Source organism: Diceros bicornis, chromosome 34, assembly GCF_020826845.1.
Source record: "Diceros bicornis minor isolate mBicDic1 chromosome 34, mDicBic1.mat.cur, whole genome shotgun sequence".
Classification (NCBI taxonomy): Eukaryota; Metazoa; Chordata; class Mammalia; order Perissodactyla; family Rhinocerotidae; genus Diceros; species Diceros bicornis.
The window spans coordinates 12,991,826-13,019,746 of NC_080773.1; the positions used below are offsets into that span (position 1 = coordinate 12,991,826).

The window sequence follows — 27,921 nt, forward strand, 5'->3', positions numbered from 1 at the left end:
GCTCAGGCCTTGGGTGACCGGGCTGTGGAGGAAGGGACCCTGGCCGCCTGGGAGAAGAGCCACGAGGCTCCTGCCAGCCTGGAGTCCCCTCTCCGCACCTTCGCTCTGCTCCTCACACGGGCCTGTAGATGTTCTGGTTTCCTTCGTGGCCTGAGATCTAACCCCCTCCCTCCCGCTGCTTCCCTGGGTGCCCATGGAAATGAACAGCGAGGCCAGACAGCTGATTGTGAGTTGTTTTTTTGTTTTTAATTTCTCTCCAATAAGGAACACCTCTGTCCATCCCCAAATGGGAAGTGGGTCCTGAGGGAAGGGAGCCTGGCACTCACTTCGGGAGTTGAGGCAGGGACTGGGGGTTCCCCCACTGGGTGTGAGTTATGTTTGCAGGGCCCACACCCCACCCAGGGATGGTTAGATTTTGTCTGCTTGGCCACAGCCCCCTGGGAGCAGTAGAGAGCATGGGGGCCCCGGGACCCCTGTCGTGGGATCCTGGGACAGTTAGAAGTTTGCAGGCCCCCACCCCCCTGGCCCCTGGGAGCAGTTAGAGATTAGGGGAGGCTGGGCCTCACGGCTAGGGGTGGTTAGAGGCTTTGAGTGTTAGAGCCAGGCTGCCCAAGCCTCGGCCCCCAGGAGATGTTAGAGATTTGCCGGGGTCAGGGGGTCTGGGACCCCCGTTTTTGGAGGGAGTGGTTAAGAGACTGAGGAAATGTTCTGAGCTTCCCAGACAAGAGCTAAAGGTTAGAGGAGGCCAGGGCTGGTGGGGGGTCAGCTGTCCCAAAGGAGCTGGGCGTCCTGCCCGGAGGAAGCAGCTGTCACTGGGGTTCCTCAGCCTCCACGGCCCTGGCTTCCTCCTTGGCGGGCGGTGGGGATGTCCTGGGGGATGCTGAAGTGGTGGGGTTGGGGCTCCCTGACCCCGACTCGGCGTCTATTCTGGCATGCTCCTTCCGGATAAGGTCCTCCAGCTCCTCCTGCAGGGGGCAAAGTTCACAAAGGTCAGAGGACCCGTGGGGCAGGACTAGGTCCAGGGAATGGGCTCAGGGTGGGCTGGGGGGGCCCAGGCTCCTCACCTTCCATCCGAGGAGGTCAGCAAGGGCCAGGCAGCCCTGGTCGCAGTCACCCAGCCAGGCCACGTCCCTGCGGGCAGGTGAGAGAGTCAGAGCTCCCAGGCTGGTCCCAGGCCCGCCAGCTCTGCCCTGTCTGTGTGACTCCATGCCCTCCCTCCCACCTGGGCCTGTCCCTTGCAGGCTCCACCCCCCACCGCAGGCCAGAGCCTCACCTGTAGGCCTTCTTGGAGTCGAAGTCCATGCCTCCTCCAAGGCCCATCATCATTCCCAGGAAAGGGTCAGTCTACAGGGGACGGGGGGTAGGGGAGCTGAGAGCACAGAACCTGGAGCCAGGTGGCCTGGGTTTGTAGCCCAGCTCTGTGACTCTGCTCCAGTGACCTGGCCTCTCTGACCCTCAGTTTCCTTATCTGTCGAGTGGGAGTAATCATCGAACCCACTCGTAGGGTTGTCCTGTCAGTGGGTTAACACATAAAAAATGCTTAGAACAGCATCTGGCACGTGGTATGTTTTGCCTGTTGGAGGAAACTTCCCTTGCCAGGAGGGGGCCCCTGCCTGGGAGTGAGGCCACCTCGGGAAGAGAGCCGAGAGAGGGGTGGTGCTCCCGACGCACTGCTGAAGGCCCTGGGTCTGGCTGGCCCTGACTCTTCAGTCCCGGGAAGCACATCATTCCTGTTCTAGCTTACATCACTCTAAGTCGTGCTTCTGTCGCTTCCTCAAAAGGTCCTGACTGACCCAGAGGCCTGTGACCCAGAGTGAGAAGAGCCTGGAGCCTGACCCCTCTGGGCTCCAGAATCCCAAAGTACTGGGGTCCCCTAGAGAGGGGGATCCCCTCGTTCCAAGGAAGCCAGTGGGAGGGAACGTGGGACCCAGCTGAGGAGGAGGAGGGAAGGCGGGAGGGGTGTGGACCCAAGCCACTCACCTGGCCAGTTTTCTCCTTGTTGATGAGCAGGCGTGGGGTAGACAGGGGCGCCCTGAGGGGACGGCGAGCTGAGTGGTGAGGACCTGTTGCGGCTCCCCGGTCCCCAGCAGCCCCCCACAGCCCCGACCCCCAACCTACTTGCAGATGAGGGATGCAAACGGCTGCACCTGCAGGGAGGTGCCCATGATGATGAGGAGGTCCACCTTCAGGAAGTCCTGGGGGGGGTGGCCAGTGAGGGCTCCGGGACCCTGCGCCAGGCTGGGCCGCCTTCCCCGCCCCCACTGCAAGCCCACCTGCCGCTGGCTGGGGAAGCGCCCTTCCCTGGGGTCGCGCCCCGTGGGCCGAGCCGGGGGCGGTGGTGGGGACACTTACCGACTGCATGCAGGAGAAGAAACGCGCTGGGAGGCTCTCGCCGAAGAACACGATGTCTGAGGCGGAGAGAGAGGGACAGACGGACACAGAGACAGCAGAGATAGTGAAACGGGGGGAAGCAGAGACGAGGACGCAGAGAGAGAACAGGCAGGAGAGAAGGCAGACCCGAGGGCTGGGTGGCAGTGTGGAGCAGCGGGGACAGGCCAGGGGTACAGAACCCACTCTCCCTGGGACAGATCTGGGGCCCCGGCCAGGCAGGGAGGGGGGCCAGAGGCGGGGTGGATGGGATGTGTGGCCATCTTGGGGCAGGGCTGTTGGGGAGCTCCCGGCCCAAATCCACCTGGGTGGGTCCCCGGCCCCAGGCTCACCAGGCTTCACCAGGCTCTGACATTTCTCACACTTGGGAGTCACCTCCGAGAAGATCTTCTCTGGGCGTGGGGAAGAGGAGGGACAGACGGAGGTAAGGGGCTCCGGGACGGGGGCTGCCCTGCCCCTCCCCCCCGCCCCTTCCTTCACTGTCAACAAACACGCCTCAGTCACTGGGGACCTCCCGAGGTGTAGGCCTGCCCAGAGAGGACCCCTCCTTCTCAGAGAACTGCCCCCACCTCCCCAGCCCCAGGCTCCAGCTCTTGATGGAAGAATAATCAGATGGCAGACGCTTGCGCCTAACAGGGCATCACCAAGCCCACCCGGGGATCTGGACTCGGGAGAGAATCTCCTCCAGTGTGGCTCTGAGGGCAGCCCTAGTTCATCCTGGCTCAGAGGGGCCTGGCGGGTCCCAGGCTGGTGGCAGAGAGCCAGGGAAGAATATGCAGATGACCCTGGGACGGGGACAAATCCTTAGGCACAGCTGCTTCCCACCCTCGGGTTCTGTGACAGAGCCCCCCCCACACCATCTTTATGACAATCCTGCTTCTTATTGCTTATTGATGAGGGAAGCTTGAAAGCATTTGGTGACTTGCAACCCACAGAATCCTAGCTTGTTCGTTTAATTATCCATTCATTCCTTCATCAGATACTCACAGGGCACTGTTTTGTGTCTGTAATTTACTTTAAAATATTGTGCATCGACAGCATGTTATTCTGTGGGTGATGATATGATGTTGCTGGAAGTGAAAGGCGGCGGGGGTACCGTGAATTGTGCAGCCCCCTCAGCTGCGTGCAGCGGGCTATTCAGGATGCTCGGCCCGGGGCGGTCAGCTGGCGCTCTGTCAGAAGGCCACACTCCGGGGCCTCCTACAGGGCTGCAGCTGTCCCGCTCTCACGGGGACACCAGAGGCTTTGTGAGATCAGCATAAAGAAAGTCAGAAATGGGTTTCCACGGGGGAAATAGACGGCTTCTTAATCCGCACAATGGACGTCAGAAATAGGCCCTCGCTGGCATTCAAGAAATGTGGATCGGCTGAATTTTTTTTTTTGGACACTCTGCCCCTCCATGAACAGGGACTTTGATTCTAGTGAGCCCTGTAGTCTGCACCCCTTAGGGACGGCCCCCAGCCTTCTTCCCTGACCAGGGCTGTGTCTGGATCCACACTCCATAGATTCTGCTCGCCAGAATCTGAATAATGGGCCACTTGAATCCTGGGCCTCCAGCACAGTGCTGGCCATTTTAAATTTAAACTGATAAAAATTAAAGGAAATTTAAAATTCAGTTCCTTGGTCCCACTAGCCACACTTCAAGCGCTCAGTAGCCACATGTAGCAGGCGGCTGCCATATTGGGCAATGCAGACATGGACTATTTCCCTCGTCTCCGACAGTTCTACCGGACAGTTCTGCTCTTCTTAGGATGCAGTTGCATTTGCCCTGATGAGCCCCTCGTGGAAGATGGGGGCAGAGCCTCTCGAAGAACAAAGAGCTGGGGTTTCACGGCCTCACAGACAGGCTGTAGGGCCATCTGGGGGCCTCTCTGCTAATGGACATCTCTGTGTGTGGCTGACTTTGGTCCAGAGCTTCCATCCGTTATAACCTGGCTGTGAGCTGGTGTTGGGAGCAATGAACCCTCAGTGCCACCTCAAATCTCTGGGGGCTGACATTATCCATGAAAAAGAGCTGTGTGGGACAGAAGTGGGGCCCACTGGGTGGAGACCCTGTTCCCGGCGCTGAGGAGTGGATGGGGGGCGGGAGGCCTCCCCTGGCCCTCGTGGATAACCTGCGGGCCCTCACCTTTCATCCAGCCTAGCGTGTACTCGCGCCGGCAGACGGGGCTCACGCAGTGCGATATGTAGAAGGTGCCGTGGGCCTCCACCAGGTCCTCGGGCTCCAGCCCTGCCACTCGCTCCAGGGTGTCTATATTCTGGAGGGAGAGCCGGAGGGAAGAGACTCAGGAGTGAACCGCACCCCTCAGGGGGCAGAAGGGAGCAGGGAGTTGTGGCCAAGAGGAACGAGGGAGACAGGCCGAGAAGGCAGGGGCAGGGTGTGCCTGAAAGCCTTGAGAGGGTCAAGGTCATAGATGCTTAAAGGCAGCGGCCCAAATTCAAATGTCTGTGACCCCAGGCCCACTGCTACCACCAGCCCATATGGCATTTTTCTGCAACTTCAGGCCACTTTGCTTCCACTTTTCAGAAAATTTGTTTTGCTAGAACCCCACACTTGAGTGCCACCTGCCAGAAATTTGTTGAAATAAATGTACAAATCTACAATGTCTCCACTGTAAATGGAGCCCTCTCAGACGTGGCATCCTTGTGCAGTACCCAACCTGCACAGCTGTACGTGGCAGCCCTGGCCAAGCATTAACATAAATAAACAAATCAGGAGGGATTATTTGGCTTGAATCACACTGTCTTCCTATTTAGCAGTCAGGTTTCTTACTATGGTCTGTTTCATAGATGGCATATTAACTTGCATTCTTTTATGACAGAGATACATTCCTTATTAAACACGCAAAAATATTCTCTTCCACATAGACATTTGTGCTCTCTCATTTTTCTCAAAACACACAGCCCCTCTGGCACAGCTTTTGTTTGTCTGTGAGGAATGCTGCTGGGACAGGTGCTCACGGGGACGCTGGCAGACGTTCCACAGAGATGGCCCATCACACGTGGCCCACAGCTGAACCCACAAGCTCCCCCAGAGGCTCCGTGAACAACGGACAGGGTTCCCTTTCAAGAGCAGACGGCCACGACTGCTCGCTCTGCTCCCTGCCAGCAATCAGCTTGTCCCCTAAACACGCAGACAAGAGTCACTGTTCCCAGACTCTGTGGCTTTCCCCTCCCTCTATCAGAAATCCGAGTGGTACCTTTGTTACTTGCTCAGCCTCCTCCCCTGCACGTGAGGACGCAGTGTGCGTGCAACTAAATAACATGGAAAAGAACTGCCTAGACGCCTCTGTTATTCTTGGATGCCACTTTTGATACAGAAACTACAAACAAACAAAAAAGAATGAGGCCGACCCGATGGACTGATACGAAACGATCTCTGCAAGATGTTAAAGGTCCAGAAGAACAAAGGCAGTGGGTACACGATGTGGAAAAACTATATATGAATTTGTGTATTTGCTTGCCCAAGGGCAGAAGATCTTCAGAGGAGACACAAGAGGCAGGCGACGACAGTGGCCTCTAGGGCGGGAAGCTGGGGGCTGGGGACCAAGGAAGTTCTCTACTGAAGGACAAGCTTCATCGAACACTTGATGACACACAGCAACTGGCATTTGACCTCAGCAGGAAACGGGGCGAGGTGGGGAGGTGGGCCCTGGGCAGTGGTGGGCCGTTCCTAGTTGACAGTGGCCACTCAGCTCCAGCCAACGCTGTCCCTGGGAAAGCCACCCAGGGTGCAGCCGGCTCTTCCCAACTTTCAGAAGGAGCCTGAAGTCTGGATTGTTAAGTGCAATCTCCTGATTTTTAATCCCTGGCTCACTTTTTGTTTCAAAACATTGTGTCCCCAGGGCCGGCCCCGCGGCTTAGCGCTTAAGTGCACGCGCTCCGCTGCTGGCGGCCCGGGTTCGGATCCTGGGCGCGCACCAATGCACCGCTTCTCCGGCCATGCTGAGGCCGCGTCCCACATACAGCAACTAGAAGGATGTGCAACTATGACATACAACTATCTACTGGGGCTTTGGGGAAAAAAAGGAGGAGGATTGGCAATAGATGTTAGCTCCGAGCCAGTCTTCCTCAGCAAAAAGAGGAGGATTGGCATGGATATTAGCTCAGGGCTGATCTTCCTCAGACACACACACAAAAAAAGCAACATTGTGTCCCTGACTGACACACCACTGATGGCAGCTTTTCAAAAGCATGAAGGTGCTCTGTGGATGTGGATACAGAAGGGTCTCCCAGACATGGGGTCAAGCGAAAAAACGCCAGGACCCCTATGTCTAGTGGAAATGTCATACATGTATTTAAAACAACTCGGCGCTGCTTTGCCGGGGCCATCCCAGCGACTTGACTGAACAGGACAGCTGTTCTCCCGTCTGAATGGATACTGTCTCTCGAGATAAAAATAGCATCATCCAGGGCTTCAAAAGTGCTGCGTCATCACAATTCAGAAAGACCTGGAGACAATGTGTTCCCGAAAACTGGGTCAGTACTCAAAAGGCGCTGAGGTTGAAGAAGAAGGTGACGAGTTGGGAAGAAAATGGCTTCCTGAAAGGTGGGAGTGGAAAATGGTTTTCCACCTTTATCTATTTTGTGTAATATGCCATTGTGAATACGTCTGGGTAGTTAAATCCGTGCATTGCACGGTGCGAGGAGGGGGGGCGTGCGTGCACATTGCACAGTGGCCCCAGGATGTGCTCATGCTGGCTTCAGGTGAAGAAAGCATGCGGATGGTGTGTTTCGTGGGCAGAGACAGAGCTGGGGAGGGAGCGCTCCGCACAGCCCCGATGGGTTACTTCGTCCCGGGCCCGCGTTTCTCATGCTGGGGCCTCTGCGATCCCATCCCGTCTGGTGAGTTTAAACATTGTCTATTCGCTGCTTCTCCAGCTCAAGTCCAGACTCCTGCGTCCGACTGTCTGCTCACTTCTCCACCTGAGGCCTCCAACGGGCCTGGCACCAGACTCCTCCTCGGCCCCACGCCTGCACGTCCCGCATCTCAGTAAAAAGCAGTAGCTCGGGCTGAGAGCCGTCCAGCCGTCCCCGACTCCTCTCTTGCTCTCACGAATCATTTCACGTCCCATCCATCGGCGAGTCCAGTTGCTCCACCTTCAAAATGGGTTCATAACCCGCCCACTTCTCCCCCTCGACGGCCCCCAGCCTGGCCCAGCCTCCATCCTCTCCTGCTTGGCCCATCACAGCGGCCTCCACCCGGTCTCTGTGCCCCCTCCCCAGGGCCCCCACAGTCTGTCCCCCCACACGCAGCCAGAGGGATGCTGTGAACCTCTGGGTCAGGTCACATCCCTGCCTGCTCAGAGCCTTCCTGGAGCTCCATCTCACTCAGGGGAAAGGCCAGAGCCCTCCCTGCGGCCCGCGAGGCCCCACATGGTCCACCCGTTACCTCCCTGACCTCAGCTCCTCCATTCTCTCCGACGCCTGTCCTCCTCGCTCACGCAGATCCAGCTTCTCGGGCTTCCTTGAATACGCCAAATACAGTCTCACCTCAGGACCTTTGCACTGGCTATTCCCTTTGCCTGGAATGCACTCTCTTCCCAGAGTATCCCATGGCTCCCTCCTTCCTCTTCTACAGGTCTTTGTATAAATGTCCCCTTCTCAGGGAGGCCTTCCCTTGTTTACAACAGCACCCGCCACATACACACGCACACAGCGCTCTGACTCCGCTTTCCTGCTCAGCCGTGCTCCATAGACCTCTGGCCACCTCACACACTCCACATGCTGCTTCTCCATCTCATCCACGCTCTCTCTCCCCACATTAGGGTGTCAGCCCCAGGAGGGCAGGGATGTGTCCGTTGCTAGCAGGCCCTGGCCCTGGGCTGGCACTCAGCAAACACTGTCACAAAGCTGACAAACAGGGCTGCCAGCAGGGCATGGGGAGGAGTTCACGAAATCACACACACAAGGCACTTGGCTTCAAGTGAGCTCTTCCTGTCATGCCTGAGCCACGTCCTGTGGATAAAACTGACTCTTCAGCAAGAAAGGTCAGGTTTATCCTGAGCTGGGGCTCCTCCTGGAAGAGGAGACGGTCCCCTCCCCTGCCCCACTGCCACCACCAGTCCCAGGCGGGAGCACCTGCCCTGTTTGAGAAACTGGATCTAAAAATAAAAAGGATCATCCTCCCCCTGCTGGCAGCTTCTGAGGCTGCAGAATTGCCAGCTGCAGGATGAAAACACTGGAACCCTTATCTATATTCATATGTTCTCTCGATTTAGAATTTGGGGCTCTGAGGAATGAATTATAACATGCACCATATCAGCATTATAGTACATCGCGTCATTCCCATACATATTCATAAAACAGAGGTAGAGCTGCAAACATTTTTTACTTTTAGGGCTGCAAGAGCCCAAGAGTCTTGCCGACTGGTCCAGAAGCCAGCAGTGTAAGCCATCCTCGCCTGAGTCCCCAGGGCGAGGCCCCGGCTAAGCGCCTGACGTGAATGAGCCATGTCCCCACGGCACATCTCAGGCCTCTATGCAAATTACAGGAAGGGGCCTCTTCCTTAACACATGACATCCATTAGCTGGAAAACTGTCAGAGTGAACTGGCTTTGTTTGATTGATGTCATCTGCTGGAAAATTCTAACAGAAAATCTCCAGTGCATACGTGGCCCCTCAGACATGGGGTCCTTTCTCGGTACACAGGACATGGTCCTCAGAGGAGGTGGCTGCCACGTCACCACAGATCTGAGAGAGCGAAGCTGCTCTGGCCTCTGATTTACAGGAGGGGAAACTGAGGCTGCGAGAGGGGAAGTGACTCCCTGCAGGTCACATGACAAAGAAGCAGTGGCCTGAGCTCTCAGGCCCTGAGGTGTCAGGGCACAGCGGGCTGCTCGCCTCCTCCAGGACGCCCGCGGCCCTGCCTACCTGCGTGTAGCAGCGCAGGAGCAGCCCCTTCTCCTTCAGCAGGCGGAGGAAGTAGTGACAGGCGGTCGGCTGGAGGGGAGCAATCGCAACGATGCTGATGAGAACAGAGGACGTCCACCACACGTCGCCCCTGCCAGGGACTGTTCCATGCCTGTTGCACCTCATGGAACCATCACACTGGCCTTGTGAGGCAGAGACCAGCATTATCCCCATTTCACAGATGGGAAAACTGAGGCTCAAGGTCACGAGAGCAGGAAATGGGGGAGTAGGAGTTGGGCCCAGAGCCCATGGACTTCATGACCTTATGATATGGGTCCAAGAGGGCCTTCCCATACCTGCTGCCCACAAGCTTTCCTGTCCCTCCGCAAAAAAGAGCTCACCTTGAACTGCCCAGGATAGAGCTCCTTGGCCAGGGCGAAGAAGGGCTCTGGATGTTTCTGTGGGAGAGAGAGCCAGAGGGCAGGTGGGCGACCAGATGCCCCAGGTGGGATGAGAGCTGGAGCCAGGAGACCCCGTTCCCCCATGGTCACAGACATTCCTCCCTGGGGGAGAGCACACACCTTGAAGTAGCCGATCTCAAAGATGGCCTCTGGGTAAGGAAGACGGTACTTCTCCAGGTTGGCATAGAGGCCCGTGGACGGGGAGCGGAAGTCTGGGATGCCCGCGGCTGGGGGACGAGCGGCAGCGAGCAATCTGATCAGGGACCTCAGCCCGTCTATACTACAGCGACGCTCCCAGTCGAGGGCCCCCGCACTGCTCCTCCCCAGCCCTGGAAGGGGCGCCCCAGCTGGGAGCGGCTACTGGGGGTGGGGGCACTTACACGTGGAGATTCCAGCACCCACCAAACAGATGACCCTGCGACCTGGAGGAGAGGAGTTTATGGAGCACGCGACACGGTTTGCTCAGCCACAAAATAACACCACCCATCACAGCGCCTGATGCCCGCTGCCCGTTTACTCCGCGCCAGGCCCTGGGGCAAGCATTTCAGATGCATGAACGCTCCTCCCAGCCATCTCCAGGCGGGTGGTGTTAACATCCCCACTGTACAGATGAGGAAACCGAGGCCCAGAGAGGGGAGGGGTCACAGAGTCAACGGGTCGAGGAGCCGGCATGGGAACAAAGAATCCCCTGCTTGAAATTATACCAGCTTAGTTTCGAGAAAAGGCCACTTGGAGAGAGTTTCTCCCCCTAACTCGATCCAGACAAAAAGGCACAAGATCTTAGTGAGAAGGCTGGGGCGGGGGCTCCCAGAAGAGCTGCGGGTCATTGCAGAAATCTCTGGGCACATTTCATCGTCTGGACACAGTCTTGGAGGATCATCTACTTCTAGCATATCATACACAGTCTTCATCGTATGACTTTGATTACTCTGCAAACACACATCAGCCACTGGTCATTTGCAGGGAAAGACCAAAGATTTGCCACTCTCGGCCACGCCCACTGAACAGCAGAGTGGAGAAGGGCTGCAAATCCCGGCTCTCCTGCTCACCAGCGGGGGTCTTAGTTCAGATCCCCACTCGGGGCATCAGGTTCCTGCTCAGTGAAATGGGTGTAATCACAGTACTTTTGAGAGAATTAATTCACGGAAAGCTCAGGTCTGAGTAAACACTGTGTATGTGTTTGCTGCGATTCTTTGAGTCAACTGTACTAAATGTCTTACGCCCATGATGCGTGTACTAGAAGTACTTTGTTCCCCCTTGCCACCAGCTTTCAGAAAAGGAGACAGGAAGACGCTGGAGGGTTGAATCATTTGACAGGCATGGCGGGCTGTGCCATCGCCCTGCTAACTCCTCAGCTGCTGGCGGGTGGCAGCCCTCCCCCGGTACCCTGGCGTCTGTGTGTCAGCTGGGCACACGGGCACACACAAGTCCCTTGGCTTCGTCTCGGGGATGCCATCAGACCAGGCCCGGCTGGCGCCAGTGGGGGCCATGTGGGAGGGAGCATGTGTTCTGGAGTCAGGGAGTCGAGTCCTGACTCTGCTTCGTGCCAGCTGTGTGACCCTGCACCAAGTCACAGCCTCTCTGTGCCTCAGTTTCCTCCTCTGTCCAGATCACTCCTGTAATGACCTCACAGCGTAATCTGAAGACCAAATGAGAGGATGCCTGCCGAGTGCTTAGCCGCGTGCCTGGCAAACAGCCAGGACTCAATTAATTGTTGTTATTGATTACCATCCCCTCATAGACAGCCCTCATGAGCCAATGATCCTAAAACCCAGACGCAGGGAGGAACCTATGCGGTATGGCCACTGCCTGCGTTCTCTGGGGACCACCCAAGCCAGAAGATGGCTGCAGGCGGCTGCCTGGCCCGCCCAGGAGAGGGAGGCTCAGGGTGGCGGCCCGGCTGCTCGAGGGGGGAGACGGTAGCAGCTGGAGGTCAGGGAAAGTGGAGAAGACGCCCGCAACAAAAGGCCCTTCAGGACCCTCAAAGGGGCGATTGTTCTCGTCGAGGAGTGCCGAGGGCCTGGTTTCTCAGACTCTGCTGACCTCAACCCGCACCAAGAAATAGAAATGACATGGTGGCCCAGTAGAGAGGTACCTCTTTGCCAGACCTGAAACAAGCCTCCTGTAGCAATAACCACAGGGAGCACTCACATAGCTCATGCTGTTCCAGGCCCTGTTCCAGGCATTCACATCTATACTAACTTATTTAACCCCTAAGAACCCCATGGAGTAGATACTATTACTATTATATTCATTCCATCAAATGGGCCTGGCCAATGAGGGCACAGTCATTGGTTCAGCAATGGAGATGTGGCCCAGGTCTGGCCAATCAGAGACATAGTGACTGGTTCAGGGTAGGAATGTGACCCAACCTGAGGCAAGTGGAGCCAATCTCTGCTCTTTTGTTTGAACAAATATATGGAAGATATTTGGGAGAAAGCAGCTCTCTTCAGTGGGAGCTGCTAGGCTAGCGAAACTTGTACTCATAGCTACCCAACACAGAGAAAGCAGCTCCAGAGAGGGTTAGGAATTTTTGACAACATGGAAGCCCCTGGATCCAGCCATACCTAAAGCTGGATTTTAGTTACAGGGTCAACACACTCCTTTTCTGGCTCTTTTAAAGCCAGGCTGAGTTGGGTTTCTCGTTACTTGCAAACAAAAGATGAGTGGTTCAAGTGGTCGGGGCAGAGAAGTCACCTGGGGCCCCATGCAGGCAGGGGACTTACAGCGCTCGCTCTGCATGTAGCGGGACACCCCTTCCAGGGTTAGGTCGTCAAGCAGACGCTCCTTCTGGGTGCCCAGACCCAGCGTCTGGGAGAAGAAATTCCGCAGGAAGTCCACTGGCCAAAAAGAAGAGAGACAGTGGCCAGGTGGGCGTTCAGCTGGGTACACAGATGTCCTGAGTGTCCCTGCCCCAGTCCTGGGGGACCCCCCTTTCCACAACTAAAGGCTTGATGCCTGGCCCAGCAAGGGGCCTCCAGGGGCTGGCAGCGAACCCATTTTACCTACTGTGAATGTCACCCCTGGTGGAGGTGAGGGGTGTCACCCAGATCGCTGCCCTAAACCGCCCCCCGGGGTGGGCTCCCGAGGGAGATACTCACTCTCTGCCTCTCCGCCAGCCGCTCCTCCCTCAGTGTCTGAGTCTGAGTCCTGGAAGGGGTGGGGTGGGGTGGCCAGGCCCCAGAAGGGTTAGGGAGGGAGGGGGAGTGGCGTGACACCGGGGTTTGGGGGAAAGGCTCTGCCTGGGAGGTGGGCCCGAAGACGCGAGGGGCGGTGGAGGGGCATGCTGGGGGCCAGAGTGTGGGCACTGGGACAGGCTGCCTGCAGTGGAGACCTGGCCCTGCCCCTCGGAGGAGCATAATCTCGAGCGAGCGACTTCGCTTTTCTGAGTCCCGGCTCCCCTTATCTTCGACATGGAGCTCCGAGGGCGCCCACCTCGGAGGGCTACTGTGACATGAGGTAAGTTAACCTACGTGAGGTGCTTAGAACAGCACCCTGCGGGGCGAGTGCTCAGGAAGCGGTGGCTATGGTCACGATCACGTGCCTGGTGTCCACAGCCACGCCCTGCGCCCCTCTTGGCCCCTGTGGTGTGGGTCTCGCCCCGTCCCAGCACCCCACAGCCCTCCTCAAAGGCATTCCTGGGAATAACCCAGTGGGAAGGCCCCGGTCCTCGCCCTCCTGCTTGAAGCCCTGACACCACCTCTCCAATCCCTCCACTGCCCTTCTCCACTCCTCCCCTCGGCCAGGCTCCCTGATTGCAGGTCTCAGGGCCCTGTCCCCGGCCCTCCCTGCTGTCTCTCTCCACCTTCCCAGGGCTGCCTCATCCCTGCCAGTGGCCTCAGCCCAGTCACTGACGATGTCACCTCTCTGTCCCCAGATCCAGGGTTCCCGCAGCCTCCTGGATGCCTCCCCCTAAGGGACCCCAGGCCCCTCACTCCCACCGAGTCCCAAACGAGCCTCAGCATCTCTGCCACACCTGCTCCTCCTCCTGGGTCCCATCTTAGCGTGGCTTCCCAGTCGGCCAGACACTTCCCGCCTCCCTCCCCTCCCCTCCCGCCATAATGTGTCCCCTCCCAGGGCTCCAGCTGGTCTAGCCCGTCCTCTCCCACCAGGGGCCCTAGGCTCTCAGCTTCGGTCTCTCCGGTCTACTCTGCTACCCTCCTCGTGATGGCCTGTCCGGGTCAGCCCGCTCGCCTCCACTGCAAAGACCCTTCCCTTTGGCTTCTCCGGTCTAATCATCTGATCATGAACAGCCAGAGTCTACCACGATATCGGCTCCACGAAGGCAGGGATGTTGCGTGTTCACCCCTGGACGTCCAGCACAAGAACAGGGTCTGGCACCTGGCAGGAGCTCCAGAACTATCCATCACTGAACAAATACCTGCTGTGTGCTGGGCCAGGGCTGGGCCCTGCAACAGACCTCATAAAAACACAATTCTGACCAACTCACTCTCCTGCTTAAACCCCTCCTACAACCCTCTCCCCCATTACTCCCTCTCAGGTTCCAAGCCTTTTAGTATAGGAACCTCCTTTCTAAACATATTTAAATTGTTTTATTGCTTTTTAAGATTATATAAACTTTGCAAAAACTCTGACCATTAGACAATGTATAACTTGGGCACTTGCCTGGTAATTCTCTCACCCACCCCGGCGAGATAACAACTGCTATTAGCAGTACAATCATTACTCCAGATTTTTTCTCTGCATAGAAACCTCACTATTTTTCCAGAAATGGGTCATACCATAGTACGATGCTGCACCCTGCATTTTCCTTGGAACAATACACTATAGACCCACCTCCTTCTTTTAAGCAGCTACAGAGTTGCATTGTAAGGATGCACCATAGTTCATTTCACCCGTCTACTGACAGCCATTCCGGCTGTTTCTAGTTTCGCCCTGTCACAGACAATGCTGCAATTTACATCCTGAATCTCTCTCTTTGGGACTGAGGATTCCTTTTTAACATGCAACCTTTTTCTCTGACAGTAGTCCGGCTTGGGGAGCCAGAGGGAGAAGCCCCGGCCTGATGGAGGCTCTTATACTCTCTTGCAGGCAGCTGTGGGGTGCTCTAGTCACAGCTCTGCTCTGTCCCCCATCTGAACAGCAGCCTCGCGTCTGTGGGTGGGCTGGCACTCTTTCAGGCTGCAGACAGTGAGGCTCTGTGGAAGGACTCGAGGGCCCTGCCCAGCACGTGGGGGCAACTTGGCTTAGGGGGAGCTGGAGGTGCTGGCGGGGCCTTCGAGCCTCTGTGAGGCGGCCTATCTACCTCTCCCCAAAGCATCTGGAAGGCACTGTGTGTGTCAAGTGCTGTGGGTTGCAAACAGAGGACAAGAGGCTTGACAACTCTGCCTCAAATTCCTCATCTATAAAATGGCCACGATAGATCTTGCCACGCACAGGGATGCTGGGAAGATGAAATGCGATGATGCATATAGAACACTAAGCAGAGCACCTGGTTGGAGTAAGTACCCATGAATATAAGTAGCTGACCACCCCAGCCACCGACTACTGAACACATCACCCTCTTTCACGCCCCTCCAGCCTTTGCACAGGCTGGACCCTCTGCGTGGAACATCACTTCTCATCTTGCCTAAGGAAACACTAAGGCACTCTTCACTTACTATGATGTGTCTGTACCTCAGTCTGACTCCTAGACCAGCCTGTGGATTCCTCCAGGGAAGGGACTGGCTGGAATCTCTGTGACCCCACAAAGTTGCCTCTGGGCTCCCACAGTGCCCTGAGCTACTTTCATAATCGCCCTGTAGGGTCATTTTCTAGTCATTTGTCCATGAGATCCATGAGTTCAGGGACCAGATGGGATACGTGTCTCTTCCAGCAATGACACAAATGAGGTTCAGAAAGGTTGGCGGAGGTGGGGAGGTGGGGGAGGGATCTGGGGAGAGGGCCTGGGGTTGAGGCTGCACGACCTTCTCTGACAGTCCCCAGAATCCACCATTCCCCAGGAGGCTGACCGGGGAGGTGGGGTGAGGGATTGGGGCAGCGAGCTGAGGGCCCTGGGATAACTGTCTCCCCTCTGTCACCTCCCCCAGGGGAGTGGGGTGTGGGAACAAGCACATCTCTCTCCTTCCCTCCACCCTTTCCCCATCTCACCTGAGCTTCCTGCACCTTCCCTGCCTGGGTCTCCAGAGGGTCAGAGGCTGGGGGAGGAGGGGGAGTAGATGTGGTTACAGTGGGGGGAATGGTTAGGGGGAATGAAGGGCTTCAAAGTAGGGGAGCAGGGGGCAAGAAGACTCACCAACCTAGTTATACTGGGGTGGGGGCAGTGGTAGTAAAAACGGAGTAGAGGGAGGGAGGGGATGGGGAAAAGCAGATCTTATTTGAGTGGAGAGGGCTGGGGGGAGAGGCGGTTAGTGAGGGACAGAGGCTGGGACGGGAAAGTTTAGGAGAAGGAGGAGAAAGTAAAGCATATAGGGCATGGAGGAAGACAGGAGGAGGTAGGGAGGACATAATAGTATGCGAGTGTGTGCGCGGAGAGGGTCAGGTTTACAGGCAGAGGGAAGTTTAGAAAGTAAGAGAAGATGAGAGATACTCTGACTGGAGGCAGGTTTGGAGAGGAGGCGTGGTGGGAATGGTAGGTTTAGGAGAGGCACAGGAACTAGAGGGAAGAGACAGGAGGGGATATAGGGGTCCCCTAGCTTCCTACAGCTCCCTCCATCAACCAGATACCCTTAGCAACCGGGACCGCGGCAACCTAAGTCCTTAGAAACGAAGGTCCTTAGCGACCAAGGTGCGAGAAACACGCAATCATGGGTAACTTGGGGGACGTGGCAAACGGACCCTTAAAACCTCGCGACCCAGAAACCCACCGACCTAGCAATACGGATCACTTAGCAACGGCCCGCCGAGTCCCACTCGCCCCCCTACGCAGCCCCTATCTGCTGCCCCATCAAGCCCACCCTCGGGCCCCGGGGCCTGCAGCCCTCAGCCAGGCCCCGGCGCGGCCCGACCCTCCCACCGGGGCCCCCGACTCACGGTCCGGCTCGGCCATGGACGCGGGGCGGGAGCCCTAGGAGCTGTCACCGACTGCTCTGTCCCGTGACGGCACCGGAAACAGGAGGGACAGACATAGGGCAGAGAACTACAACTCCCAGCAGCCATCGCGGCCGCAAACAAGCTTTCGCAGCCTCTCAGGTAATGAAGACTCCCGAGGGCCAGACTACGAGTTCCAGAGTGCCCCGCGCCAGCAGCCATGTTGGTAAAGGGCGCCCGGAAAATGTGGGAATGGGTAGAGAGCCGCAGTCCATCTGAATACTCTGATTGGTCACAGTGTGGTACGGGGGTGGGGCATGTGCTATTTAGCCCACGCTGATTGGGTGAGTCAGGGGGCGGGTTGGGGAATTCCCCGCAGGGCGGAAGCGCCAGACATCCAGGCAAAGCCCAGCGACGGGCGGGCGGCCGCTGGGGGCCCCTGAGGCTTCGGGGGCCATGGCCGGGGTCGCGTGCTTGGGGAAAGCCTCGGACGCCGACGAATGGTGCGACAGCGGCCTGGGCTCTCTGGGTCCGGATGCGGCGGCCCCCGGAGGACCGGGGCTGGGCGCGGAGCTGGGCCCAGGGCTGTCGTGGGCGCCCCTCGTCTTCGGATACGTCACTGAGGATGGGGACACGTGAGTGAACCTTAGGTTGCCTAACCGGGCCCTAGGATCCGACATCTGATTCCCTGTTAGTTTCTGATCCCGGCTTCCCAACCTCTCATCCTAAATCTGACTTCTGATGCTTGACTTCCTGATCTCTAACCCCCAAGTCCTAACCTTTAATAAGACCAATTTCCTCTCCAGCTTTGATCCTAATCCAATAATTTCTGACCGTTCTTTCTTGAACTCAGGTTCTCAGATTTCCACATCCCTATCCATTGATCTCAAAAGTCAATTTAACCTTCCTGACCCCAGTCCGGAGACCTTTGTTAGAACTGTAGCTAAGGCAGGCCCTTCCTGACCTCTAATCTCCAAATATGATCGTTGATCCTTAGCTCTTGATTTATGAGCCTTTTTCTTTGATTTCCCAATTAATACTTGGCCTTTGACTCTAAGATCCCACCTTCTGAGCACTAGTTTTCAAATCTTACATTCAAAGAGAAAATATAGGCTCTGTGACAGCAGGGATTCATCTGTTAAACAAATATTTATCAAACGCTGCCATGTTCTAGGCCCTGTTTGAGGTGCTGGTAATAAGGCAAGAGAAGAAAACAGACAAAAACATATGCCCTGTGGAGCATACATTCTAGTGGAGGTATGTGGACAGCCAGACAGACTGACAGACAGACAAGAAGGAAGGGAGGAAAAAGAAAGAGAGAGAGAAAGAGAGAGAGAGAAGAAAAGAAAGAGAAAGAAAGGGAGAGAGAGAGAAAGAGAGAATGAAAGGGAGACAGAAGGAAAGACAGACAGACAAGACATGGAGGAAGGCACAAAGAAAGAAAGAGAAAAGAAGCGAAAGACGGGAAGAAACTAAGACAGAAAGAAATGAAAGAAGAAAAAGAGAGAAAAGTGGTATGTTAGAAAGCAGTAAGTTCTTTGGACAAAAATAAAGCGGGAAAATGAGACAAGTAGATTGTCTGGGGAGAAGAGCAGTCCAGGGAGAAGGAACAACAGTTGTAAAAGCCGAGGGGGGGTTGTCCCTGGGTTTGTGTGTTGTGTTTTCTCCTGTCTCCCCATAGGAGCACTCAGTAAACATTGATCTTCTCAAAGAACCAGCTTTGGTTTCATTACTTTTCTCTATTTTTTTTTTCTTTCTATTTCATTGATCTCTGTTCTGACTTGCATTATTTCCTTTCTTCTGCTTACTTTGGGTTTAATTTGTTCTTCTCTTCCTAGTTTCTTAAGGTGGAAACTGAGGTTGTTGATTTGAGACCTTTCTTCTTTTCTAATCAAGGTGTCGTGTGCTGTAAATTTCCCTGAGTACTGCTTTAGCACTATCTCACAAGTTCTGATATGTGTGTTTTTCTTTTCTTTTTTTTTTTTTTTTTTGTGAGGATATCAGCCCTGTGCTAACATCTGCCAATCCTCCTTTTTTTTTTGCTGAGGAAGACTGGCCCTGGGCCAACATCCGTGCCCATCTTCCTCCACTTTTTATGTGGGACACCGCCACAGCATGGCTTGCCAAGCAGTGCGTCAGTGTGCGCCCGGGATCCGAACCAGCACACCCCAGGCCGCCGCTGCGGAGCCCACGCACTTAACCACTTGCGCCACTGGGCAGGCCCCTGTGTGTCTTTATTTTCATTTCAATTCATTTAATTCAGTATAATTTCTAATTTCTTTTTGAGTTCTTCTTCGGCCGGTGGATTATTTAGAAGCATGTTATTTAGTTTCCAGATATCTGGGAGTCTTTCTAAATATCTTTCTTTTATTGATTTTTAATTTAGTTCCATTGTGGATGAGAACATACTTTGTATGACTTGAATCCTTTTAAATTTATTGAGACTTGTTTTATGGCTCAGAATGTTGTGTGTACACTTCAAAAGAAAGTGTATTCTGCTATTGGTAGTGTAGTGTTCTTTACATGTCAGTTAGAGGTTGTGTTGGTTATAGCATTGTTCAAGTCTATATCCTTGCTGTTGAGTTTGTCTCTTTGTTATATCAGTTGTTGAGAGAGAGGTATTGAAATCTGAAACAATAATTGTGGATTTGTCTATTTCTCCTTTTTGCTCCATGTAATTTGATGCTCTGTTATTAGAGGCACAAATGTTTAGGATTATTATGTCCTCTTGATTAATTGATTTCTTTATCATTATGATATAACCTTCTCTATCCCTGCTAATATTCCTTGCTCTGAAATCTACTTTGTCTGATCAGAAAATACTCCTGCTTTCTTTTGAGTGACTCGTGTTAGCCTGGTATATCGTTTTCCACCCTTTTATTTTTAACCTTTTTTTTTTTTTTTTTTTTGGTGAGGACGATCAGCCCTGAGCTAACATCCATGCCAATCCTCCTCTTTTTGCTGAGGAAGACTGACCCTGGGCTAACATCTGTGCCCATCTTCCTCCACTTTATATGGGACGCCGCCACAGCATGGCCTGACACGCAGTGCATCGGTGCACGCCCGGGATCCGAACCCTGGCTGCCAGCAGCGGAGCGCATGCATTTAACTGCTACGCCACGGGACCGGCCCCCTTAACCTATTTTTTAATATTTATATTTAAAGAATGTTTCTTGTAGGCAGCATAGAGTTGAGTTTTACTTTTTAAGTCAACCTGACAATTTCTGCCTTTTAATTGGAGTGTTTAGGCCGTTTACATTTAATTTAATTATTGATACGGTTATGTTTAAGTTTATCAGCTTGTTATTAGTTTTATACTTATGTCTTCCTTGTTTCTCTTTTCCTCTTTTTCTGCCTTCTTTGTGAAGGAGTAAATATTGTTCCATTGTATTTCTTTTGTTGGCTTCTCAGCTTTAACTGTTTGTTTTGTTATTTTTAGTGGTTGCTTTGAAAGACAAGGGTTGGCACACTATGGCCTCCAGGCAAAATCCAGCCAGCCACCTGCTTCTGTATGGCCGTGAGCTAAGAAAGGTTTTTACATTTTTAAATGGTTGAAAAAAAATAAAAAGGAGAATATTTTGTGGCAAGTGAAAACTATGTAAAATTCTAACTTCAGACTCCATAAATAAAGTTCATTTGGAATAGAGCCACATTCACTTACATATTGACGATGGCTGCTTTTGCATGACAACAGCAGAGCTGAGTAGGTGCAAGAGAGACCATATGATCCACAAAGTCTAAAATGTTTGCCTGGCCCTTGACAGAAAAAGTTTGCTGACTCCTGCTCTGGGATAGTACAGCTTTAACTTATTATGGGCTACCTTCAAGTGATGTTGTGCCACTTCACCTAGAGTAAAAGAACCTTAGAATAGTATATTTCCATTTGTCCCCTCCTGGCCTTTGTGTATATGTAAAATGTCATACATTTTACTTATACATATGTTATAAACTCCACCATATGTTGTTATTATTTTTGCTTAAACAGTCAATTATTTTTTAAAAGTTGTCTTCTAAAGAGACTCACATACTAAGAGAAAACAACTTATATATTTATCCATATAGTTACTATTTCCAGTGTTCTTTATTCTTTTGGATAGATCCATATTTCCATTTTGGAGCGTTTTCCTTTTGCTTGCAGATTTCCTTTTACATTTCTTGTGGTGTGGGTCTGCCGAGTTCCTTTGGCTTTTGTATATCTGGAAACATCTTTATTTTGTCTTCGTTTTTGAGATAGTTTTGCTGGGTTAAAGAAGTCTAGGTTGACAGTCTGTCTCTGAGTATTTTCAAAGTGTCGCTCCATTGTGTTCTCTTGTGTTATTTCCTACGTGAAATCTGCTGTCATCCTGGTTTTTATTCCCCTGTACTTAAGATTGTTTTCTCTGGCTGCGTTTAAGATCTTTGTCATCATTATCATTGGTTTTGAACAGATTTTTAACGATGGGCCTTGGTGTAGCTTTCTTCGTATTTCTTCTTCTTGGGAGTCATTGAGCTTCTTGGATCTGCGAGTTTATGGTTCTCATCAAATTTGGAAAATTTTCCAGACATTATTTCTTCCAGTATTTTGTCTATGCCCCTCCTCTTTAGAGACTTCAGTTACAAATGTGTTAGGCTGCTCAAAGTTGTCCCACAGCTCACTGATGTTCTTTTCATTTTGAAATATTCTCTTTGTGTTTCATCCTGGATAGTTTCTATCATGAAGTCTTCAAGTTCATGAATCCTTTTTTCTGCAATGTGTAATCTGTTGTTAATCCCATCCAGTGTATTTTTCATTTCAGACACTAGTTTTTGTCTCTAGGAGTTCAATTCGAGTCTTTTTCTTTTATCATCCATGTCTCTACTTACCTTTTTGAGGGTATGGGATACAGTTAAAATGAACTGTTTTAATATTCTTATTTGCTAATTCTAATATCTGGCTCATTTCTGGGTCAGTTCAATTGATTGATTATTCTCATTATGGACCATGTTTTCCCACTTCTTTGTATGCCTGGTAATCTTTGATTAGATGCCAGACATTGTGGATTTTACCTTGCTAGGCTGGATATCTTGTATTCCTATAAATATTCCTGCATATTGTTCTGGGCTGCAGTTAAATTACTTGCAAGTAGCTTGATCCTTTTGCATTTTGCTTTTATGAGTTGTTAGGTGGGTCCTGAGCAGTGGTCTGTCTAGGACTGATTTCCCCACTACTGAGGTAAAACCTTGCTGAGTATTCTACCCAGTGTCCTGTGAATTATGGGTCTTTCCGTGTGAGTAATGGATGTGATTCTCTAATCCTTTTGGATGGTTTTTCCCCTGGACTAGGGTAGTTTCCTCACACCCATGCACTGATCAGTGTTCTCCTAAATATGTAAGAGGCCCCCTGCAGATCTCTAGGGTCTCTTCCTGTGGGGTACTGTCCTCTCACGTCTCTGCTCAATGACTCTAGCCACCTTGCTGCCCCCACACTCAGCACCATCTCCTCGCCTCAGGCCGTCTGCTGGGCCCTGCCTGGGTTCCCCACCTCTGCTCTGTGGCTTGGAAACTCTCAACACAGCGCACTGTGGCATTCAGTTGAAGGGCTCATGTCGTTGGTTTCCTGTCTCTCAAGGATCACTGTCATTCACTGCATGATGTCCAGGGTCTTGAAAACTATTGTTTCATATACTATATTTTGTCTGATTTTTTTGGTTGATTCAGATGGGAGGGAAATCTGGTCCAAGTTACTTCATCTTGGGAGGAAGTAGAAGTCCTACTTAATAAATATTGATTAAACAAATTTGCTGAATTAACTGTGACCTGACTCTCCTAGATTTCTGACAGCTGGTTCCAGAACTGTGGTCACAATACCTAGCACACAGTAGGTGCTCCATGTTTGTTGAGCGAAGGAATATGAGAGTACTTGACCTCTGCCCTCTGACCCTGGTCTTTGTCCTCAGGGCACTGCACTTGGCGGTGATTCATCAGCACGAGCCCTTCCTGGATTTCCTCCTGGGCTTCGCAGCTGGCACTGAGTACCTGGACCTGCAGAATGACCTGGGCCAGGTGAGCCACCGGGGGACAGTGTAGGTCTTGGGGGCCAGGATTCTCAGGGTGACCCCTAATCCCTGCCCTCTGCCCCTGCAGACAGCCCTGCACCTGGCAGCCATCCTGGAGGAGGCATCCACAGTGGAGAAGTTGTATGCAGCGGGCGCCGGGTTGCACGTGGCGGAGCGTGGGGGCCACACAGCGCTGCACCTGGCTTGCCGCGTGGGGGCACATGCCTGCGCTCGTGCGCTGCTCCAGCCCCGCCCCCGGCGCCCCCGGGGAGCCCCCAGCACCTACCTCGCCCAGGATCCTGACCACACCCCTGACACTGACCCTGCTCCTGTTGCCTTATACCCCAACCCCGACTTGGAGAAGGAGGAGGATGAGAGTGAGGAGGACTGGAAGCTACAGCTGGAGGCTGAAAACTACGAAGGTGAGGTTCCCAGCCCTGGGAAGATTCCAGGCTCCAGACAGGGCTCCTAGCTCAGCTCTCCTGACTCAAGACCCAGCCCCTTGGGAAATAATCCTGAGGCTTCAGGGACCCAGGCATCAGGACCAAGGACTCCCGCTCAGGCCCCAGATTATTGAGAATGGACATGTGGGACCCAGGACCCCCAGCTGGGGACCCCAGACCTGTCACCCACAGGCTTAGAGCTGCTAAGATCCAGTTGTCAGGCTGAGGCTCCCCAGCTGGAAGGTACAGGTCACCCTGGAGCCCCATCACCACCACCCACAGATCCTAAACCCCCCAGGACAGGGGAACTCAAGGCCCAGGCCTTCTGTGAAACTGGCAGCCCAGGTTCCCAGAAATTGACACTGGCTTCGGGGTCAGCCCTCCGTGGCCAGGCCTCATGAGAAAAAAGACCCCATCTACCCAGGGCCCTGGCGTCTGAGTCTCAGCTCCCCCATCTCTAAACCCAACTGCCTGGGACCAGGCTCCTCCAGGGGGACTGAAATCACCCAGGACCCAGTGTTCAGGGCCCATCCCACCCCCCAAGGTCACAGGCCCTTCAACTACTCAGGGCCCCGGAATTTGGGGTCCAGGTCCTTCATGAAGTAGGATCAGAGACTCAGGTCTCCTGGCCCCAAGGTCCAGGCCTCCCATCTGGAGCCCCCAGGCTCCTCCCCCGTAGGCCCCAGACACCCCACAACCCAGGCATTGGCACTCTCCAGCACCGGAGAGTTAGGCATTTGGGAGGCAGCTGCCTCTTCGACATACCCAGGAGTTCAGGAGTCAGACCCCAAACTTGAGCACCCCCAGGCCATGAAGCCCTCCCCCAGGAGCATGGCATTGTCTCCATTGTCTGACACCAGACCCTTTGTCCCCAGGCCACACCCCACTCCATGTGGCCGTCATCCACAAAGATGCAGAGATGGTCCGACTGCTCCGGGAGGCCGGAGCTGACCTCAACAAACCGGTGAGCCGCCCTGGGGAGAAGGTGTGGCGGGGTGGGGGCTGTCCCCAGCATGGGGCAGGGCCTCCTCTGACCTCTCTGCTGCCCCCCGCAGGAGCCCACGTGCGGCCGGAGCCCCTTGCACTTGGCAGTGGAGGCCCAGGCAGCTGACGTGCTGGAGCTTCTCCTGAGGGCGGGCGCCGACCCCGCTGCTCGCATGTACGGTGGCCGCACCCCGCTGGGCAGCGCCACACTCCGGCCCAACCCCATCCTTGCCCGCCTCCTCCGTGCACATGGAGCGCCTGAGCCCGAGGAGGAGGACGACAGGCCTGGCCCCTGCAGCAGCAGTAGTGACAGCGACAGTGGGGACGAGGGCGTGAGTCAGGAGAAGAGACCGGGCGGCCCAGCTGGGGGGTCAGGGTAAACGGGCAGGTAGGAAGAGGGGGAGGAGGCATCAGGCAGCACGCTGAGACCAACCTTGGCCTGCTGCAATTAGAGAACTCAGGTGGCGGTGCAAGTGATCTTGGGCAGTGATCAGGGGAGACCTGGCCAGGGGTGGCGGGAAGAACTTGGGCAGCGGTGGTTGAGAAATGAAGGCAGTGGCAGAGGTAGAACTCAGGCAGAGGCAGAGAAAAGGCCTCAGTCGTCGTGACTGGTAACCATAGGCAGCGGGGGGGCAGCGTGGGGAGTGAGCAAGAGTAGAACTCAGGCTGCGGGAAGATGACCTTGGGCAGCAGTGATCGGAACACTTGCAGCATTGGGGAAAGACCTTAGCCGGCGGTGAGATTTCACTGGAGAGCCCAGGCAGCAGAGACACTGCCTCGGGCAGGGGATGACGTTGCATGTGGGGGTTGAGGCATTTGGGTAAACGCAGAGGGAGGGGCTGGAAGAGGGAGACCTCGGGGGCTGTGGCTGCTGAGAAGCTGGAACAGCAGCAGTCTTAGAGCGGGGGAGGACACAGGCCGGGGAGAGGCGACCTTGAAAGTGGTGGGCGGAAGGGCAGCTGGCAGGTGGCAGCCGCCTGAGGTCCTCTGCCTGTCCCCTCTGCCCCCAGGATGAATACGACGACATCGTGGTCCACAGAGGCCGGCGCCAGAACCCGCTACCTCCCACCCCAGCCTCAAAAACTCTCCCTGAAGACCCTGTCTGACTTCATTGTTAATAGAATTTCCAGTTTAATAAAATCCCAGTTCTGACCACAGAGACTCGACTGCCGGCCGTGTTCCCAGTCCTCTAGTTTATTCCTGGGCCCCATCCCTCCAAAAGCAAGAGCTGCACATACGCCTGGGTGGTTTTCTCTGTGCTTTATTCGCCTGGAAGGGTCAGAGTGGGTGAGACTGGTGTCAGGGGTGTTTCCCGAGTCAGTCTGAGCCTAGCACCTCTCCCCAGCTCAGACTTGGCCCCTCAGGCCTGGTCCCAGGGCACACCCTTGTCCCCACTCCTGCAGGTGGGGGAGTGGAGCGGGTGCCAAGTCAGGTGGGGGCTCTGGGGGTCAACAGTCCTAAGCCGTAGGGTGTGTCGGGAAGAAGGAGGACATGGGGTCGGGGGTCAGCCTGCCCTCTGGAGCTCCTCCCCCAACATCTCTGTGGCCTTCTTCAGCTCCTCTCTCATGCGCTCCAGCCGCTCCATATCATGTTCCTGGTGGGATCAGAAATGGGTGGTCAGCACCCACCTTTGAGGGCAGGCCGCCTCAGTGGTCACCCATGATGGTGGCCATATGAGTTCGCACAATGGCAGCCAGCAGTGGTCATCCTGGTCATCATGGATTGCGATGGTGACCACAGCGGTCGCTGTAACCCTAGAAGAGTTCTGTTGGCCAACGCGTGAGGTCTGTGTTGACTTAAGAGCCAACAGCCAAGACGTGGGACTAGCAAAGGTGCCCAACCCGGATACCATGACCCATTTGTGATGGGATGGCCATTGTGGCTACCACCACCAATCATGGTGACATCTCGCTTTCCATGGCCCAGCAATGGTTCTATAGCCCAGTGAACCAGGCACGGCGGCCACTTTCCATGTGGCCAACTTGCTTGTTTTGGACTGGCAGTGGTGGCTAACGGGGACGCGTCTGCAGTCAGGGTGGCCGTCGTGGTTCCTGTGATCCCGGTATGGGAGCCATCTTGGTCAAGTACAGGCCCTGCTCCCTAGTCCTGATCACTGTGATCATTTGTGGTGGATCTTGCTGTTTGTGGCCCAACCCTGTTTGGTAGCAATTCTGACACTTGGTCCACCCCGTGCCCCTGCCGCCGCCTCCACTCACCTTCAGCTCGGCAGCCTCGTCCTTCTCCTGCTTGGCCTCGGCGTCCGGCTGGCGGAGGTGGTGGTGCGGCGAGTTCTCCGGCCACTCTGCTCCACGCCCCTCGGCCCCCTGCCACAGGCTGCGGCCCCCGCCCAGCACCTCCACGCCCTTCTCCTCTGCCGCCAGCTGGGCCGTCTCCTTGTCACTGGCCTGCTCCGCCACCCGCTTCTGGGGCCCCCCTCCACCCTCCAGACGCCGCTTCCACAGGCCCCTGAAGGTCTCCGCGGGCCCCCTCTTCTTTTCCTCCTCCTCCTCCTCCTCCTCGCGGTCGTCCTCCTGGCGGAGCCGGCCGTGCAGCTGCTTGCGGATGGCCTGTTCCCGCACCTCAGACTTGTGGGTCCTCTCTGCTGCCTCCTCCTCTTCCTCGTCCCTCACCTCCTGGCTGGACCTTGTCTTCCCAGGCTCCTGCTTCCTGAAGTCCCCAACCAGGAGGCCTTTCTCCTCAGTGGACGCACAGCCATAGGGCTCTGTCCCACACATCTCTGGCGGAAAGGGAGAGGATGCAGTAGACCTGGAGACAGGCCCAGAGGAGAGCTGGGGGCTGCCCGAGGTCCCTCAGGGGGACTGCCCAGGACAGGGAGAGGAGGGTGGCATGCTGGAGCACATTCTCTGTCTCTACCCCATTCCTCTGCAGGGAGCCCCCAGGGTGGGGCTGGGGCCCAGGCTCCATCAGGCTGGACCCTCTGGGCAGTGCCGTGCCAGCCCAGGCAGGAGGGCTCTCGAATGAGAAGAGAACACCCCTTCCTCCAGGCAGCCCCGGGCAGACCCTGGTGGGGTGGGGGCTCCTTACCCTTGTGGAGGAGAGCCGTGCAGGGGCCTCTCTGGGCCTGGCCCAGTTTCAGCACTTCTGTGACCACCTCTGCCAGACAGCGGGTCAGCTGGGGGGGAAAGGTCAGAGGGGAGGTTGAGGGCAGGGCAGATGGGGGTTAGAGGGGAGATAAGGTTTATGGAGGAGGCTGGGCAGGGAGGGCCAGGGCACCAGGGATGTGAGGCAGGGCAAGGGGGCCACCCTCCTCACCTCCTCCTTGGAAGGTCTGGGCGCCAAGGGAGCCGTGGTGGCTGTGGAGGAAGGAGATGGTGTTGGGCTTGGGCCCGGGCGCTGTCCCGGTGCTGATTCCAGCTCCAAGGGTGTCCTGGTACCCACAAGCCCCCTCCCGGGCCCACCTGGAAGTCTCTAGTCCGACCCCACTGTGTTGCACCGTCCCCACCCATAGTCACCCTGCTCCCCGGTGGCTGCTGAGGTCCCCTGGGTTCTGGCACTCACCCGCCCCCAGCAGCAGTGCCAGCAGCTGGGGCAGCAGCAGCACAGGGGCGGGCCTGCGGCGCTGCATGGCAGGGCGTCCGACCGGAGTGCTCAGCGCTGTGCAGGCTGGGTGGCAGCTCCTTATAACCGGCCCATGGCCCCGCAGGGGAGGAGGTGACATCACCGCTGCCCCCTCCCCGCCCACGGCAGGGCGACAGCTGCGGGATGGCGACCTGCCTGAGACCCTCAATTATTCATGGGGACCCACGCCCTGCACCCACTCCCCTCCAGC

General features: G+C 55.2%; 3 protein-coding genes across 6 annotated transcripts; 1 reads left to right on the plus strand and 2 right to left on the minus strand.

Annotated features, from left to right (window-relative positions):
- Window positions 1–2: 2 nt before the first annotated feature.
- On the minus strand, window positions 3–16,774 carry SIRT2 (sirtuin 2). Of its 3 annotated transcripts, XM_058529268.1 has the most exons (16): window positions 16,694–16,768; window positions 15,812–15,858; window positions 12,802–12,850; window positions 12,427–12,540; window positions 10,081–10,122; window positions 9,821–9,927; window positions 9,641–9,697; window positions 9,261–9,329; window positions 4,517–4,646; window positions 2,721–2,780; window positions 2,353–2,408; window positions 2,119–2,195; window positions 1,981–2,032; window positions 1,274–1,344; window positions 1,065–1,131; window positions 3–965 (listed from the first exon to the last, which is right to left on the minus strand). In XM_058529268.1, the coding sequence occupies exons 1-16, from the start codon at window positions 16,707–16,709 to the stop codon at window positions 810–812; spliced, it is 1,170 nt and encodes a 389-aa protein (XP_058385251.1). In that variant the 5' UTR covers window positions 16,710–16,768; the 3' UTR covers window positions 3–809. The 3 variants fall into 3 exon arrangements, with proteins under 3 accessions (XP_058385251.1, XP_058385252.1, XP_058385253.1); XM_058529269.1 differs by lacking the exon at window positions 15,812–15,858 and having other exon boundaries at window positions 16,694–16,774; XM_058529270.1 differs by lacking the exons at window positions 12,427–12,540; window positions 12,802–12,850; window positions 15,812–15,858 and having other exon boundaries at window positions 16,694–16,750.
- A 318-nt stretch (window positions 16,775–17,092) lies between these two features.
- On the plus strand, window positions 17,093–25,290 carry NFKBIB (NFKB inhibitor beta). 2 transcript variants are annotated; one of them, XM_058529275.1, is made up of 6 exons: window positions 17,093–17,325; window positions 22,606–22,711; window positions 22,793–23,126; window positions 24,023–24,111; window positions 24,203–24,519; window positions 25,142–25,290. In XM_058529275.1, exons 1-5 carry the CDS (start codon window positions 17,147–17,149, stop codon window positions 24,509–24,511), a joined length of 1,017 nt encoding a protein of 338 aa, XP_058385258.1. In that variant the 5' UTR covers window positions 17,093–17,146; the 3' UTR covers window positions 24,512–24,519; window positions 25,142–25,290. The 2 variants fall into 2 exon arrangements, with proteins under 2 accessions (XP_058385258.1, XP_058385257.1); XM_058529274.1 differs by having other exon boundaries at window positions 17,098–17,325; window positions 24,203–24,463.
- On the minus strand, window positions 25,106–27,810 carry CCER2 (coiled-coil glutamate rich protein 2). Its single transcript, XM_058529278.1, has 5 exons — window positions 27,651–27,810; window positions 27,405–27,445; window positions 27,177–27,264; window positions 26,348–26,868; window positions 25,106–25,725 (listed from the first exon to the last, which is right to left on the minus strand). The coding sequence occupies exons 1-5, from the start codon at window positions 27,808–27,810 to the stop codon at window positions 25,636–25,638; spliced, it is 900 nt and encodes a 299-aa protein (XP_058385261.1). The 3' UTR covers window positions 25,106–25,635.
- Between the last annotated feature and the right edge of the window lie 111 nt (window positions 27,811–27,921).

What these genes read in the sequence shown, in the direction of transcription:
- NFKBIB (XM_058529274.1), top strand. Translation starts at nt 17,147, where the DNA reads ATGGCCGGGGTCGCGTGCTTGGGGAAAGCCTCGGACGCCGACGAATGG. An exon ending in GTCACTGAGGATGGGGACAC is followed by an intron (nt 17,326 to 22,605) that starts GTGAGTGAACCT and finishes CTTTGTCCTCAG; the next exon opens with GGCACTGCACTTGGCGGTGA. An exon ending in GCGACAGTGGGGACGAGGGC is followed by an intron (nt 24,464 to 25,141) that starts GTGAGTCAGGAG and finishes CTCTGCCCCCAG; the next exon opens with GATGAATACGACGACATCGT.
- SIRT2 (XM_058529268.1), bottom strand. An exon ending in GGAAGGTGCAGGAAGCTCAG is followed by an intron (nt 12,851 to 15,811) that starts GTGAGATGGGGA and finishes CACCCCTTCCAG; the next exon opens with GACTCAGACTCAGACACTGA. An exon ending in TCTATCCTGGGCAGTTCAAG is followed by an intron (nt 9,330 to 9,640) that starts GTGAGCTCTTTT and finishes GCTCCCCTCCAG; the next exon opens with CCGACCGCCTGTCACTACTT.
- CCER2 (XM_058529278.1), bottom strand. Translation starts at nt 27,810, where the DNA reads ATGTCACCTCCTCCCCTGCGGGGCCATGGGCCGGTTATAAGGAGCTGC. An exon ending in CACGGCTCTCCTCCACAAGG is followed by an intron (nt 26,869 to 27,176) that starts GTAAGGAGCCCC and finishes CCTTTCCGCCAG; the next exon opens with AGATGTGTGGGACAGAGCCC. An exon ending in ACGAGGCTGCCGAGCTGAAG is followed by an intron (nt 25,726 to 26,347) that starts GTGAGTGGAGGC and finishes TGATCCCACCAG; the next exon opens with GAACATGATATGGAGCGGCT.